At 65.3% G+C, this 16,167-nt stretch overlaps 1 protein-coding gene across 16 annotated transcripts in view; it reads right to left on the bottom strand.

Annotated features, from left to right (window-relative positions):
- LOC111161705 (transcription factor 3) overlaps positions 1 to 14,451 on the bottom strand; it is a 32,965-nt gene extending 18,514 nt beyond the window's left edge. For 14 of the 16 annotated variants that reach the window (XM_022525552.1, XM_022525555.1, XM_022525559.1 and 11 more), the window contains exons 1-2: positions 12,552 to 13,516; positions 9,460 to 9,532 (exon numbers count right to left, since the gene is read on the bottom strand). In XM_022525552.1, the coding sequence (XP_022381260.1) occupies positions 9,460 to 9,532; positions 12,552 to 12,623 (145 nt within the window). In that variant the 5' untranslated portion in view covers positions 12,624 to 13,516. The other 2 variants (XM_022525553.1, XM_022525554.1) reach the window with 2 other exon arrangements.
- Positions 14,452 to 16,167: the final 1,716 nt, after the last annotated feature.

The following is a 16,167-nucleotide window of genomic DNA, read 5'->3' as shown; positions in this document are numbered from 1 at the left end:
CTAACGTTTAATGGCTGCCTGATTTGCATAATTATGCATATTAATCCCTGCACCTAATGAATATGCATATGCCACATTTAGATTTTATTTTCTAATCAAAAATTTCCACCGTGATTGCAGCAGGGGGCTGCCTTAGCAGGGGTCGGGGGGTCGTGCGCACCCAGCGGGGGCTCCTGTGGTCCCAGAGTCCAGCAGGCATGCCACCAGGTTTGCAGAATCCGCACGAGGGAGTGGAGTAGCAGCCCGTCAGGCAGGGGTGACCTTGGGCAATGTACCCGCAGCAAAAGCCTCCCTTTCCCTCTACAGCTGCTTGCCTACCACCTCTCTCCTTCTGGAGCGGCCCCCCCACAACGTGCCCCTGGAGGGGCCAGGACCCTGCCACGGTGAGCAGGCAGGCCACATGCCAAGACCACAACAGACCACGTCTGAGGGCAACTCCAACTGGGTGCCCGCAGCCTACCCCTGTGTGAAGGGCACCCAGGGGCCCCCACAAGCTGCCGGCTTCCCTTTCTGGGGAAACCCTCACCGGCCCCCTCCCCTCGAGATGTCAAAACTAGGGACGGCCCCTCCCCCACCACCCCACTCACCGTTATTAAGCCCCCCACCCGTTAATCGTACGTTTTAATAACCATTATGAATATTCATAACATTCCTTGTTCATGTTCTAATTAAAACGTACTAATAGAACCAAACACAGCCGTCGGAATGCAATCTTTTCACGCCTTTCTTCTCCAGAGGGCGTGTTTCTGGGGGCAGTGGAGGCTGCTTGGGGCGGGAGGGGCCGGGCCAGGGCTGAGGGCACTCTGCGAGGGCCCACACACGGCAGAGCCCAAGGGCTCAGCGGGGGCGGGGGGGAAGGAGCCGTGCACCTGCCCCTTGCAGCGACCCCGATGGAGGACCAGGCCCAGGCCGCAGGGTGAGCAGCCCGCCCTCCACGAGGCCCGGGCCCCTCCCCCGCAGGCCTTACCCCGAGACAAGGGGACTCAGAGGGGCCCCCCCACAGACACTGGTGGCCCGTCCTCTGCCAGCAACTGCAGCCCAGATACCACGGCAGCCCCCCCCAAAGCCCCCTGACACTCCCTGCACCTCCCGCTTTCCTAGGGGGTTACTGCCATGCGACCGTGCACACTTGTTCCCTGAACAAGGGCACACGAGCAGCTGGCCCCTTGTGGAGCAGCTCGGCCAACGTCAGTAGGAAGGAAGATTCCTGAAGCTGGCAACGCCGTAGGAAGCAGCCCCGACCAGGGACCAGGGCTGGGCTTACACTGTGGGGCAGGCAAAGCCCAGGTGGTCATGAGCCCGGCTCCGGGAGTGCACCTTCCCCTAGATGCCCAGCTGAACCCCCAGAGCGGCTGCCCTCCTTCCTCCCTGCCGGCCGGTCAGAGCCGCCCTTCCCTGCCCTCCCCCCACGCCTTCCCTGCGTCGACCTGCAGCAGCGTCCCCCACCAAGTGGGGTTTCCTCCCACACTCCAAACCCAGGAACTTGAGGAAGCCCCCCCCCACCCGCCTGCCACAAACCGTGGCTCCGCCCCCCAGCAGCCTCCGTGGCGCCGACCACCCTTCACCCCGCAGCTCATCCCTGACCAGCCCCAAACCCGGAGTGGAACCCCCCGCGCACCCTGAGCTCTGCCCCGTCAGACCCCACACCCGCAGACTCCTCGCCCTCCTCGGGGGCTGTCGCCTTCCCGTCCCCTCCCAGCCCAGGGTCCTCTGGGTCTTCTTGGCATGGCCCACGCAGGGCCGGCCCCCCAGAAACAGCCTTGGCAACATCCGGGCCTCCCTCCCTCGCTGGACCTGCCCCACGGGCCCGTCTCCCCGAGGGCTTCCGCGGGGCCACGCTGCCTGCCGGCCCGTCCCCACCTGGCGCGGCTGCTCGTCAACGACGTGGCCAGTGTGCGTGGCGGCGGGAAGGACCTTCCGCTTCTGTGTGACCTTCAATAACGTAAACGCAGGTGACCGTCTGCGGCCCGTGGTGGCTGTGCCGGACAGCGTGGGCCCAGAAGCGAACGACGGAAACGGAGCCACCGCTGCAGCTGCCGAGGCGGCGTCGGAACGCGGTCGGAGGGCGTCGGAGGATGCCGGAGAGCGGCCACTGCGCAGGCGCTCACGGAACTCCTTCCTCCTCGCGGTTCCCCGGGCCGCCCCCGAGCCCCACGCAGCCCAGCGCTCTCTGGCTCTTCCCGCTCACCATCGGCCGCCCCCAAACGGCGGGCGTGCGTCAGGGAGCCCCGCTGGGGGCGGCACAAGAGGTCTGGCGGAGGGTCACGATCGCCGCGAGGGTGGCCACGGGGGCAACCCTTCCTCCGCGGGGCTCTCCTCCTGGGACTTCAGGATTAACTATTTTTTTTTTTTTTTTTAAAGACTTATTTGAGGGAGGGCGGGGCTGAGAGAGAGACTCTGGAGCAGACGCCGTGCTGAGTGTGGATCCCGATGTGGGGCTCGAGCCCACGACCCCCGAGATCAGGATCTGAGCCAAAACCAAAGTCAGACGCTCACCTGGCGGAGCCTCCCAGGCGCCCCGGGTGTCAACGCTGACATTCCTGTACCATTTCAAAACCTGCGGGGGCACACCACCCCGGCTCACTCAGCCCACCCAGCCCACATCCCCGCCCCTCTGCTTTATCCTTTGCCTTCTGCTCACGCGCAACAACGCTTCCCTGTCTGGCCCGCACAGCTTCAGAGTTTAGTAAGTTCTCCAGACCTGGCTGTGACCAGAACATCGAAAAGGGTCAGAAGCAGGTTACAGGGGCGCCTGGGTGGCTCAGTGGGTTAAAGCCTCTGCCTTCGGCTCAGGTCATGGTCCCAGGATCCTGGGATGGAGCCCCGCATTGGGCTCTCTGCTCAGCGGGGAGCCTGCTTCCCCCTCTCTCTCTGCCTACTTGTGATCTCTGTCAAATAAATAAATAAAATCTTAAAAAAAAAAAAAAAAAGCAGGTTAGAGAACATCACCGACAGCACGCGAAGAGGCAGGTGCCAGGCAGGCCCAGGACCCCGGGCACATCCGCCGGAGCCTGGGGGCAGGAAAGCAGGGGCCCCCTTGCAACCCGAGCGCAAGTGGACTGGAGACGGAAGAGGAAGTGAGTAGAGGCCACGCCCCACCCCCTCTAAGAGTAGGAGGACCCCCAACCTGGGGTTTCCCAGGTGGCAGAGCCAGCCCCACGTAAGGCATAAGGCGGGTCCCACACACGTGGTAATTCACAGAGGAACGGGCCCACAGGGCTACGCTGCGGAGGGTGCCCTCCCTCCCCCCTCCCCCGAACTTCAGGAAGACGCCCAACCAGTTTCAGGCTCAAGGGGGCCCATGTGGAAGCCGAGTGTGGGGAAGGGAGGACCTGCCCCCAACGTGAGCCCAGAAGCCAACCCGGGGCTTCCAGGCAAGAATGGACAGAAGACAGAGACACGCCAAATGTGGACAGGGGGGCCCGGATTTGGGGTGTATCTCGCAAACAGACCACCCAAGGCGGCAGCCACCAGGCACCCTTAAGGGAGTCTGGGAGCAGAAGAGACTTGAGAGAATAAGGGTGAGAAAGCAGAAAACGCGAGCCGAGCGGCAGCCCCAGCAACACGAGGAGACTTGGACGGGCAGCAGCTGAGGCAGCGGCGTGCAGAGCGGCCACGTAGCAAGGGCGTCCACCGCGGCAGGGACGGTCGGGGCTCCCAGAGGATGGGTAGCCAAGACCTGGCCTAACCCCACAGCCTGTGCAGCTGACGGCCCGTGTCCGAGCCCACGGACAACCTGAGAAAAAGGAACGAGAACGCGAAGAAGGGGACGAGAGACGCACACGCGTCCTGACGTCAAGGATGGCTGGGGGCAGGGGCCCTCGGGCCGGTGAGCCACAGCGGCCGCCCTGCTATTCCGCAGACGAAGCAGCAGCGGGAGCGGGGAGAGGCCAGGTCACTTACTCGGGCCCCCCCCGTAACCACTGTGCCCAGACTCTCGCCAAGAAACGTTCCCCACGAGGGCGATCTGTCAGGCGAAGAAGCGGCTCATTGCCCCACTTTCCTGCAGGAAAGGGACGTCTGATTTCCCCTGGGGGCTGGGAAGGCCACATTGGGAGGTTCACATGCATTACTTAAGACCCCGAGAGAACCCCCAGCAGGGCTGCGGACCAGCACGGACCCCCCACCCAAACCTGCTTAGGAAAACGTGTGGCCCACGCGAGGCGGTGAGGAAGCATACAGATGGCCATGGCCAGGCACCTCCGGAGGCCATGTGCACACGGCACGCGATGTGAGCAAGGAGTCAGATGTCCACGTCCAGGGCCCAGTCGGGGCGGGGGGGAGGGCTTCACGGAGGACAGGCCGGACGGAGACAGCCCCGCTGACCTAAGCTCTGGGAGTCTTGAAACCCAGCACCCCACCCCCGGCACACACAAGCCCTGGGGGATGCGCAGGGAGCACCTCGGGGCCGCGGCTCTGCACTCTTGACCTCAACAGGAGATGGACAGACGCTAGCCCCCTCCTGGAATCAGGACTCTCCGAAAGAATGTGACTCAACGAGAACGTTCTTTAAAAGAAAGCATCAAGTATCTCTAAAAAACGGACGGCCACGTGACCACGGCCATGGCCCCCAAGAATACAACGGGACAGAAACACGGGCCCCGCAACACCAGGCCCCAAGCGGAGGTCCACAAGCACAGCAGCCCCGCGGCCCAGGGTCAAACACAAACCACCTGCCACAAGCTGGAAAGAAGTGGGGGAGAGAGGAGGAGCTGGGCGGACGCGCTGGTGATGGACGCCTGCTCCACCGTTCCCCGGAGTGACGGTGAGTGAGAGAGAGATCGAGGTGGCGGGGCCTTGGACAGAGAACAGAGAGGGAAAGCTGGCAGACGTAGAACCGAGGCGTGGACTCTACCTCCCGACAAACAGGGATAGGGGACTCTGGAAGCCGCGGAAGTCCCCACTGGCCATGTCACCGTGTGTCCCAACCGAGAATTTTCTCCGCAGACCACGCCAGAGTTGAAAAGAGGTGCGGACAAAATCACGACAGGCATCACTGCAGGGAGAAAGGGGCTCGAACGCAAACAGGGAGGCGGGCCGGGTCCCCCATGCCAGAGACCATTCTCCAGAGCCGGGTTCAGAGCGTGCAGAGGTCGCCCACAGAAGCCCCTGGCCACGCGACTCAGGACCATGGGCACAGTGCTGGGCCGGAGTGGGCCGGTCCTGGGGACAGTGCCAGGATGTGGCGGCGAAGGAAAGCTGAGACCACGCTTGTGGTGGACGCCACGTGGGACCCGAGGGAAGGGCCCTGGGTGTGATACACGCACACCTACGGCAGGAGGGACCTCCAGGTGACCACGCGCGTCAGGCCTAGTCCTGCGGACTGTTCTGACGAGCCCAGGAGCACACACCTGCGGTTCTAGAAACCCCGGCCACTGCGGAAAGGCACACAGCGTCTACATGGGACGTGGGAGGTGAGGGGCCCAAGGATGGCTGGACAGGTCAGCTGGAAAACCAAGCCAAGGGACGAACACGCACAGGGAATGGATGTCAGGAGGCCAGCAGGACGGAGAAGGCCCCGGACCACGGCACCCTCACTGGGGGCTGCGGGACAGAACAGAACGGAACCGTAGAAAAGCCAAGGGCCTCGTACCTCAGTTTCCATAGTTTCTCCTCGAAACCACACGGGTCAAGACAAAGAACCTGAACAAACGGGGGAAAACCGGGTTCTGGCTTCAGGAAACAGTGCGGTGGAGACGGACGGTTCCTCCCAAAGTCAGCTACACAGTCGACACTGACACATCCCTACAGGGTCTGCCTCCAGGGCGGGGCCGTGGTGAGACTGCGCCCAGACCACAGCCCAGAATCGCGAGTCTGAACGGGTAGGGGGACCCCGTGGAAGGACAGCAGGGACAGGAGCAGGACACACCATGCAGCCGCTACCCCCGGGGGGCCGAGGCAGGAGCAGGCAGGAAGGCGGGAGGAGGACAGAACTTCACGGCCATCTGGCACCCCAGGAGGTGCCCTCCACCCCCCAACAAGGCGGATATGGACACAACCCCGCTGTAACGTGGACGCTCCTTCCTGGCGCTCTCCCCCACCCACTGCACGCAGCTCCGCCTGGACCCCTTGGCTCCGTTTCAGGCCGTGTTCACACGCACACAGGAATCCTGAGATCTCCCAGCGCTCCGGTTTCTTACTTTGTTCTGATCTTTGGCCCTTTCTTCCTGGTTTTCGGCCCTGTTCTCCCGGGGTACGGCTCGCACTCAAGTGTCTTCTCCTCCCGTGTTAGACGTTTCCCCGGGGAACACCGGCCTCTCGTGGGCATGGGCGTCTAGCGAGGACGGGTACCCCCACGAGCCCCGGTTTCGGCCCGCTCCCAGCCACAGCGACAGCTCAGGGCAGCCCCCCGGAGAGTGCATCGTGCGCACTGGCCAGGAACGGCCGTCCACACGATGGTGACCGCTCCTCCGCCGAGACCCTCGCCCTCTGGCATGTTCCTCCCGTCCCTGCTCTGCGCGCTGTGCCCTCCGCCGTCTGCCGTCTCTTCCCACCCCCTCCTCGCTCCTCGGCCTCGGGTAACAGGCAGCAGCGGCCCTCGAGAGCCTCCCACCTGTGCCACCGAACGAGCAGCGTCCCGGGACTCCCGGGGGCTCTCCAGAGCGGCCCCAAGGCCAGGATGCCACAAGCAGAAAGACCCGACAGTGTGAATGTGAAATCTAGGAAACGTCAGGACCAACTAAAAACCTCCGTCTTTAGCAAGTCATAAATGAAATCCGGAAACAGCCGGAGCACAGATCGCAACAGACGAGCACCTTCCGACGGGAGGAGCCGCGGCAGAGAGCGCAGCAGAGCCATGACCGGGAGCGGCCTGGGCTTACCAGCGACGGTCATGAAGCGCGACAGAAACGGTCCTCTCGCTTAGTCCCCGCCCTGTGAGGACAAACGACTCCCACGACCCAGGGTCGGTGCCTGGAACGGGGAGCTCGGCGAGAGCGGAGAAAGTCCGCGCTCAGGACCGGCGCTGCGGTTGCTGCAAGCTCACCAGGCAGCGACGGGAAGATGCGACAGGAAGATACCGCCGGCACCCGCGATGGGCGTCCAGGGAGCCCCAGTCAGCGCGAGGAGCCGACCTCGGAAGGTCCCGCAGTCTCGCGTGGTTTCAGTGTCCTTGACGTTCTCAACTGGAAAAAACGCCAGAGCTGGAGAACAGCTGGTCAGCGGCCGCTGGGGTGAAGGGCGGCAGGCGGGTGTGACTGAGGTGGCAGGCGGGGACAGGTTGGCACTTGGACCGTGGTATGGGCTAATGGCGCTCCAGGCGGGAGACAAGCGTGTAGACCCCCCAACACACAAGCAGACGCGAGCCGTACGGCGCACGGGACAGAGAAGATCTGAACCACGTCTGGACGCTACCAAGGTCGGCTCCCAGGCTATGGGCGTACGGGTCACGGCTGGGGAGGGATGCCCTTGACCTCCTCCTACGGGTCTTTTCGTAGCAATCCAGGACAATTCCAAAGACAACGGTCAACTCCAAAGAGGGGTCAGGAGTGGGGGCTGCGTTTGCTCAAGACAGTAACGAAAACTCATCAGAAAAGAGCTCACGGCCAACGAGCTTTTGAAAAGGTGTCCACCCACGATGAGCGACCTAAATGCCCCCAGAAACGGCACAGTCCTTGTCCCCTGCCCAGCGGGAGGAGACGCACAACAACCTGCAGTGGAGAAGGCGCTGGGCTGGAGAGCCGCGCTCGAGGGACTGACCTCCACGGGACCCCCGCCCGGCCCTGGCTGACCGGGTCGTCGATGGAGTCCTGAGCGGAGGGATTTCTCCCCGAGCACGCCCTTCGCTCAGTTCTAATGAGAAAGCTGCAGAGACAACAGTGTCCTCTGCCCGTCCGTGCGTGGCTACCGGTGTCCGGTGGCCTCGGACCCTGCGGTCCCTGGCAGACGACACGCCGTCACCCGGCTCTGAGCCTCACAGTCTCTGGAGAGCGTGCACGGAAAGCTTCCTCCTCTGGAGCATTCTCCGACCCAGGTGCAAACCGGGAAACCTCCAGCGCGCACGGTTCCAGGTCCCCCCCGCCACCGCTGGAGGGGAGGGCCAGGCAGACCCCCCACGCCGCCCGCGGACCCGGGGCCCACGCGCGGGGAGCTTGCGCGGGGAGAACAGGCTGACTCGGGGATGGGACGGAGACCAGGACGCGTGAGGCCAGCCGGCCCGGAGGACGCACGAGGTTGGCGGGGCCCAAGAGCGCCCAGGAGCCCCCGGGGGAGCTTCCCGGGCCCACCTGCCGAGGACCAGCCCCACCAGGCAGAGGGGGCGGGGGGAGAAAGCTCAGAGCAGGGAGAACCCACGAAGGGCCGAGCCCAGGCCTGAGACTGCGACCTCACTGCAGGGCCAGGAGGGCTCCTCCGGGACGCGCCCACCTCCAGCTTCCGAAGCCCTCAAGGCCACGGGCTCGCGGAAGCACCTGGCGGGCCGCAGGCATGCGTCCTCTTACAGATGAAGAAACAGGCTCGTGGGTCTGCCGCCTGCCACAGGCGACACAGTGTCTCCTGCCTGGGGTGGCAGTGAGAAGGGGCCCTTCAGCTCCAGTCCTTGGGTTCCCGGTCCCATGTCCCCAGCCACGCCTGGCTCGGGCTGGTGCTGACGGCTCGAACAGACCTGGGTGAGGAGGCCCCGGCTGCAGACCCAGGACGGGGGCCTCCCAGGCTGGAACCAGCACACCCTGTCCCCATCCCAAGTGATCAGGGCAGGGCCGCAAATGGCACCTCCCCCAGGAGCTGCGGCTTTGACTCGGGCTGCTGGCCCCAAGTGGGCACTGGAGGAGGGAAGACCACAGGGGCAGAGGCCCGGGGGAGACCAGGGAACGCCTGCGCCATCTCCTCCAAGGAGACCCCCAGGGCCTGGCCCTCTGCCCAAGCCAGACAAAGGGTAGCACCCCAGCTCCTGGGAGGTATTTCTGGGGGAGGCGGCAGGATGGCCTGTGGGGATTTCCACAGCTCAGAGACGACTCGGTCAGCCTGCGGCCACTTCCTCAGACACGGGGGGCCAGCATGGGGAGGGGAGCGGACATGACACAACGTCCCTCCCCTTGTGGGGGTGTCTGAGCACAACCCACCCCTGAAAAACCCCTTCCTTCCCCAGCCAGCACACACTAGATACCCTGGGGCACTTATAAACGACTCCCAGACAAACCTCTCCATCCCAAATCCCAGAGTCACGGAGAGGCTCCCACCTGCCCCCCGGGGTAAAAGCCAAGACCCCAAGGCCCTCCAGGACCTTCCTCGCTCCCCCTGCCCTCCCTACCCCCACTCCCTCTGCTCCTCCTCCAACACGCCAGCACCGGCTCTGCTCCAGGCCCTTGCACAGGCTGTGCCCCTCGCCCTGAACCCCTCGCATGTCTCCACTCAAACAGCACCTCCTCGTAGATGGTCCCCAATCACCTCCGCTTTGTGACCGCCTCCCCGCTGCCCTGCTGCCTGACCAGCCACCCGCAGCCCTGAGCCACAGGGTCCTACCTGAGCCTCCAAACTGGGCGCCGGCCAGGGAGGTGGGCCGGCCCTTGCCGTGGGCCGCTGGCAGGGGGAACATCTGTAGGAGAGAGAGAGGAGCGTGGGTTCAGGACACAGCTCTGCCTAGGGGACCGTCTCATGGGAGACCCCAGGCAAAAAAGCAGAGAAGGGGCCACACGGCACGCAAGGGAGCCCAGCCTGCCGTTGGCAGCGCCGCTGAACGGACGGCTCTTGATTTCGGGGACATGAGTGTGAGCCGCACACCGGGTGCAGGACTTACTTAAGTGGCAACACAAAAAACAACTCTGCTGTTTGCAGCTGAGTAGCCGGTGTCAGCACTGGAAACCTTCTACCTAAGCTCAGAAGCCAAATAAGATTTTCCTTAAGTTCCAGCTTTAAAAAACTAGAGTACTGCTCCGGGGGCCAGCAATAAGGGGGACTGTGCACAAGGCCCTAGCCAGGCCAGAATCCCCCCGTCCTCCGTGCCCCGGACCCTGAGTGGCAGCATGTGGGGAGGCCAGCGCCGCCCAGCTGCTGGGATGGGAGGAGGGTGACCTGGGTCAAGCGGCCCCCACGTGCCAGATTCTGTATCCCATGGTTGCCTGGGAACCCTTATCACACCTGCCCCTCAGGAGAAACTGAGGCCCGGAACCCCAGGAAGCTGGAGGAACCTGGGAAAGGCAGTGCCCACCCCCCAACAGGTGACTGGGAGGTTGTCCTGGGTGCTGTGTGGGCCACCCCTGCCCCACCCCAGTTTACCCAAACCCACCGTGCTAAATCCCCCAGGATTAAACAGCTTAGCGGCATTAGCCAAGAAAACCCAACACCAACAAACCCTTTTACCGCACAAAACAAAGCACATCCAGGCCCTACCCCCAGAGTCCAGGTTTAGATTCCGGCTAGGGTGGCTACAATCGGGGCGGGGGGCTCACTGGGAGCTGCTGATACCCCCAGCCCCCACCACCACCCAGCTGAGGACACGGACCCTGTGGGTGGCACTCCTGGGGCAGCGTCACCAGCCCTGGGACAGTCCCAGGACAGGGAGCCATGTCCCCACGCCCCATCCTACAGGAGGGAAACACAGGCCACGTGCTCATCTGGCCACGGCAGGCCAGGTGGCAGGGGCTCATGGGAGGCGGGGAGCCCGGCGGGAGGCAGGTTCTCACTGGATCTACACCCCTGCTTGGGGCGTGGCTGTGCTCGCTCAACTGGCCCAGCCTCCCCAGGGCCCTGTCCTCCCACATGGGGTCCTGGCCCATGGGGGCAGCAGACGCCTGCACCGAGGGAGGGGCTGGCTGAGCCACAACCAGAACCCACTGGACCCCAGGCCTGGGGGTCGGGAGCCAAGCCCCTGGGGGTGGGAGGGCCGCATTCCAAGTCTTTGTTTTGTCCCCTCGGGTACCAGGGGCTGTGCTGACGTGGCATCGCCCACAAGGGGCCCTGGGCCCTGTCCGTCCCCACACACCCGCTCACACCCTGCAGCAGCGGCCTGCTCTTCTGCGAGAGGGACCCAGGGCCCTGACCACATGGCACACTGAAACCCAGTCCTGCACGTGCCCTCCGCGCCCCGACGAGCCTCCTCCCCCCCTTGGAGAATTCAGGGCCCAGCAGCCCTTAGCACCGCAGCCAAGCTGTCCCGACAGCGGTGTCTCCTGCACAGGAACCTGGCCCCGGCGAGCACTACCCCTCCTGAGCCCTCCTCAGCCTAAAACCAAGCTGATGAGAAAACAACTGCACCGGGTTTCTCTGGGGCAGGTGCGAGGGAGCCGCTAAGGAAGGACGGCAGGGGACAGCCGAGCTCTCGGCACCCCGGGACCAGGCCAGGCCTTTCTCCTCGTGACAAGGACGGTGAATGGAAATGCAGCTCCGGGTGCGCCCGAGAGAAGACACAGGGCACCTCACCCCTCAGCCTCAATTTCCTCATCTGTGAAATGGGTTGGGAGCTGGGGCGGAGGAGACGGTCGGACGCACCAGAAAGAAGGGATGGGGGAACGAGGGTTCAAAGCTCTCGGCCAGAAGAGGCGAAGGGGCCCGGCCCGGCCAGACCCGGTGCCCGCTGCCCGCCTCCCCCCCGCCCCCGGCCCCAGTATGTTCCAGCTCAGTAAACCGTGACCTGTCAGTTTAACAAGAAAACAAGTGAGCCGCGCTCTGGGTTACTCAGCCGGGGAAGCAAAAATAAAACGGGGCTTAAAAATGGCTCAGAAATACCAGTGTGGCCCTTCCGGAGCCGGAGCCCTCTGTCCCGGGGGCTGTGTTTTTCCACAGGGCGGCTAGTGTCGTTTCGGTTTGGGGACTTTTGTTTTCGACAGGCCTCAGTGGCCTGCGCCGCCTCCTGCTAGGGGGTGAACTTCAGACTGAAAGCACCCTCCCCCCAAGCGTTTCGGATCCCAAGAGTGCTTCCTGGCGGAGGAGCCAGAGCAGGACTTGGGGAAGTGTCTGTAGCAGGCTGCAGGCACCAGAAGACACGCGGACCGCCGCACGCTGGTGAGAGATGACCCACTGTACAGATGAGCACACTGAGGCCGCCGCTCCCACCCCTGGGCCCGGCTGAGCTACGTGAGGCCCGGGAGCCAGCAGCCTCCCGAGAGCTCTGTCCAGCCCCAGCCAGGCAGGAGCCGCGCACTGCGGGGCCCCTGGAGCCACGGGACGGACAGTGGCAGCTCCCACCCACCTGGAGACGCCCACACTCCCGAGATCTGCCACGACCTCCTGCCTGGGCCCCCTGGCTCCTGACCACCCATCACACCAGCCGCCATGTGGCTGAGTCACTGAGGAGGGGACCCTCACTGGCCACGCTCTCTGCCCCGTACCGATCATCTTGGTTCTGGGTGGTTCTTTTTCCTTCCTCCTTCTTACCCCCACACCAATGCGTAAGCCTGATCACAACCACTTTCCAGATCAGGAGGCCAAGGCCACTGCTGGCCCACAGCCCACGTGCCCCACTGCACCCCAAATCCTCCAGCCCCTAGCCACCAGGGACCCTTCTAGCCAGCCAAATCTGAGGTCTGGCTCTGGGCTGTTCGGGTATTTCTGGCAGATGCTTCTGCCCCAGGAAGCCTGGGGGCGCAGGCCGGCACCCAGGCGGGGCCCCGGCTTACCATGCTGAAGTCCAGGAGATCACTGAGCTCCTTGTCTGTGCCCACGGGCGCCATCCTCTGTGGCTGGTTCATCCTCCAGGGCCCAGAGGAGGCACCTCAGGCCTAGAGACGGCCCTACAGAGAAGGGGACAGACACACGGGGAGACGGAGAGCAAAGAAGAGATCTGAGTGATGGTGGAAGAGGTGGACAGATGGGGAGTAGGAGAGCCCTTCTTCTAACGGCCCTGAGAGCTTGGGTCTTCCCAGAAGGAGCCCCTTCCTGACCCTGGGGGTGGGGGCAGAGCTGCCAGGACCTGCTTTGGGCCCCTAGAGACCTCTCCCCAGAGCCCTCAGGAAGTTTGAACACTTGGGTGGGGGGAAAGGGGGAGTCCGCAAATACACATTCTCTAAAGCCCTCCAAGACCACCAAGGAGTCAGATGGCAAATTTCAAAGGGGATGCAGGCTGGGAGTGGTCCCTTCCCCAATGCGTCAGAACCCGCCCTTCTCCCCCCCATCTCTCCTTCCCAACATCAGCCCCCCCAGGCGTGCCACCGCCACGGAGGAGGGAGGGCAGCCCAGGCCCCACCCCACGGGAAATGTCGTGACCCCCGCCCCCCAACAACTGTCCCAGCCTGTTGAAAACCAGGTCGCCCCAAAATTCAAAGCTAAAAACAAGCTTCAGTAAAAAGGCTCAACGGTCTTCCCAAGTCCGCACGGGAGGGAAGGAGGGCGCCCGGTGCAGGGACCTGCCTACTAAGCTCCCCTCCACCCCTCACCCCCTCCCCCCGCAAAGAAAACAACCCAGCTCGGATCGCAGAAAAAAACCGCCCCCAGCTCGCTTTATTGTCACGATGTATCCGGGAATTATTTTCGAGCAACTTTGAAAACATCCCTCGCCCGCCGCTCCGGGGTGGGCTGGGGTGTCCCCGAAGCAGGGCTTCCCCGGCCCGGCCGCAGGCGCTTCCGTTCCCGAGCGCCGGTGGAGGCTCACCTGCCGGGCCCGCCGCCCCCTCCGCCGGGGAGGCGGAGCGCAGCCGGGCGCGCACCCTCCGGCCTGGGCCCCGGGCTCCGCGTCGGCGGCGGCCCCCTCACACGCGGGGGCTGCGGGGCGCGGGGGGACCCAGGGTCCAGCCCGAGAAGCCCCGGCTCGCTCGGCCAGCCCACGGCGGTGGGGGGACGCGGCCGGCCCAGCGCCCCTCCCCCGGCGGGCGTGCGAAGCTGACTTCGGCGGGCCCGAAACCACTTTTCTGGCGGGGCGGCTGAGACCGACGCCGGGGACGCCCGAGGCGTGGAGACGTGGGGCTGTCGCAGGGCTCCGGGACCAGCGCCCGCCGAGGAAGGAGGGGGCGGCGCTGCGAGCGGCCGCTCCGGCCCCCCCAGGCCCCCGCCCGCCGCGGCCGGTGCAGGCGGCGGCCCGGGAGCCTTTGAAGCCGCCCCGCCGCTGCCGCCGCCCCGGGCCGCGCTAACGCGCAGCAGATGTTCGCGCCCCGGCCCCCCCCGCCGGCCGGCCCCAACCTGCGCCCGCGGGCCGCGCCGCCGCACCTTCCCCGCCAGACAAAAGGACGCTCCCCGCCCCCTCCGAACTCGGCGCCCGCGGAGGGGCCCCCGCCCGCGCCCCGCCCGCCGCGCTGCAAAGTTTCGCCAAGTGCGGCCCGGCGGGCGGGGGGCGCGGAAAGTTGGAGAACAATGACGCCCGGGCCGCGGCGGGGCGCACCCCGGACGGCGCCCCCGCCCCGAGGTCCCGGCCCGCGGCCGCGGGGGGAGGGGGCGGGCGGGCTTCGCACAAAGCCGCGGGCGCCGGCGTCCGGCGTGCTCACCTGCTCGGCGCGGCCGGGCCCGCAGCGCGCGGGGGGCGGCGGCATGAACGGCCCCCCCGGACAAAGGGGCGTCGCGCCGGGCCCCCGAGGGTCGCGCGTGGGCGGCGGCGGCGGCGCGTGGCCCGGCCCTCCCCCTGCGGCCCGCCCCGCGGGGCCCGTGCGCGGCCGGGGCGCTGGCGGAGGCGGCGTTTGCGGAGCTCGCGCTGCCCGCCGCCCGCGTCGCTGGGCTCGGTCCGGCCCGCTACGCCCGCGGCCGCCGCCGCTGCCTCATCTTCCTGCGGCGGGAGACATGTTCCGCCCCCCGCCCCGCGCGCCGCCCCGCCCCCAACAGGCCCCGCCCCGCGCCCCGCCCCGCCCCGCGCGCCGTTCGGCACCGCCGCGGATCCCTCCGCCGCCACCCGCTCGCGAACCGCGCGGCTCGTTTTGCTGCGCGCCCGCGGGAAACGGCGCGGGCCTCGTGGGAACTGGGGCCTGGGAGCAGAGGGCGCCGGCTAAGGGCGCGGGGAGGCGGCCGGGACTATCTTCCAGCGCGGAGGCGCACGCGGATTGGCAACGCACTGGTGACGCAAGAAGGCATGGACCGTGAGACGGAAAGATAAGGCTGGACAGCGGTGGCCAATCGAAGGGTGCGACAGTTTGATTGGCGTGACCGGCGGCCATTCGCGATGCGGCTCCGTCCCCGCCCCGCCTCTTCCGCGAGTCCAGAGAAGAAAGAGGTGGGACTCTCGGGGCGTCAGTCCCCGAGAAGCGATGGGGGAGGGCTTTGCGGTTTTATTGTCAGGTGTGCGGGCCCGCCCGCGCGGCCTCTCGGAGGAGGTCGAGTCTCAGTTCCTGGGGCTGGCCCCGGTGCTGGGTCTTGAGAGCGGGCATGTGCGCCTTTGCTGGCAGCGCGCAAGCCAGCGCCGTTTCAGGGTCCGAGAGGCCCACGCGCAGCTCGCCCTGTGCCTCTGACTTGCTGGTTGCTTTCTCCTACCCGAGTCTCGGCGTGCTCCCCCGAAGTCTGGACCTGCGCCTGGGCAGGGCTGAGGCAGGACCCAGCCTTCCGATGGTCCATGGTCTGCTTCCTTCGACGTCCGACATTCTTCCCACATCCAAGGGCTCCTCGAACCGCACAGAAGGGAATAATCGAATTACAAATGAAGGAGCCGAAAATACCGGAATCTTAGGGCGCCTGGGGGGCTCAGTCGCTTAAGCCTCTGCCTTCGGCTGAGGTCATGGTCCCCTGGATCCTGGGATCGAGCCCGGCATCGGGCTCGCTGCTCTGCCGGGACTCTTCCCCTTCTCCCTCTGCCTCTGCCTCTGCTCATTCTCTCTCTCTCTCAAATCAATAAAATCTGGGGGGGGGGGGGGGGGGAGAGAGAGAAGAGAGAAAGAAGGAAAATACCACCATCTTTCTTGGTTTCCTGTGTCCCCAGAAAGCCACCCTCCCTTCCAGGCCTGGGAAGAGGCCACCATCTTCCTGACACACTAGACTCTGGCCACCAGGTTCTCTTAGTGTTTTAGAACCTCCCTGGCTCATTCTCACCTCCAGGCTGTTGTCCTTGCTGTGCCCTCTGCCTGGAATGCTTTTCCACTCATACCTGGAAACTCCAAATCACCCTAGTTCAGTGCTACCCCCAACCCAGGAAGCAAAGTGGTGGTCCAGGGTGAGGAGTGAGTGAAGAAGACTAAGGAGAGGCCAGAGGGCTGCAGGCCTCCCAACGAAGGCACAAGCCCCCCTGCTGCACCCAGAGTAGGCTGACCCTCACCCTGACCCCTTCTGGCTCAGAGAATTCCCCTGTGCTGCACGCCTGGAGAGCAGGTGTGGGTCTTGGGGCCT

This window comes from Enhydra lutris, unplaced genomic scaffold, assembly GCF_002288905.1.
Source record: "Enhydra lutris kenyoni isolate GAN:26980312 unplaced genomic scaffold, ASM228890v2 scaffoldscaffold86, whole genome shotgun sequence".
In the NCBI taxonomy this organism is placed as follows: Eukaryota; Metazoa; Chordata; class Mammalia; order Carnivora; family Mustelidae; genus Enhydra; species Enhydra lutris.
Note: the sequence above shows the minus strand (reverse complement) of the source record. Positions and strands in the feature narration are given on the sequence as shown.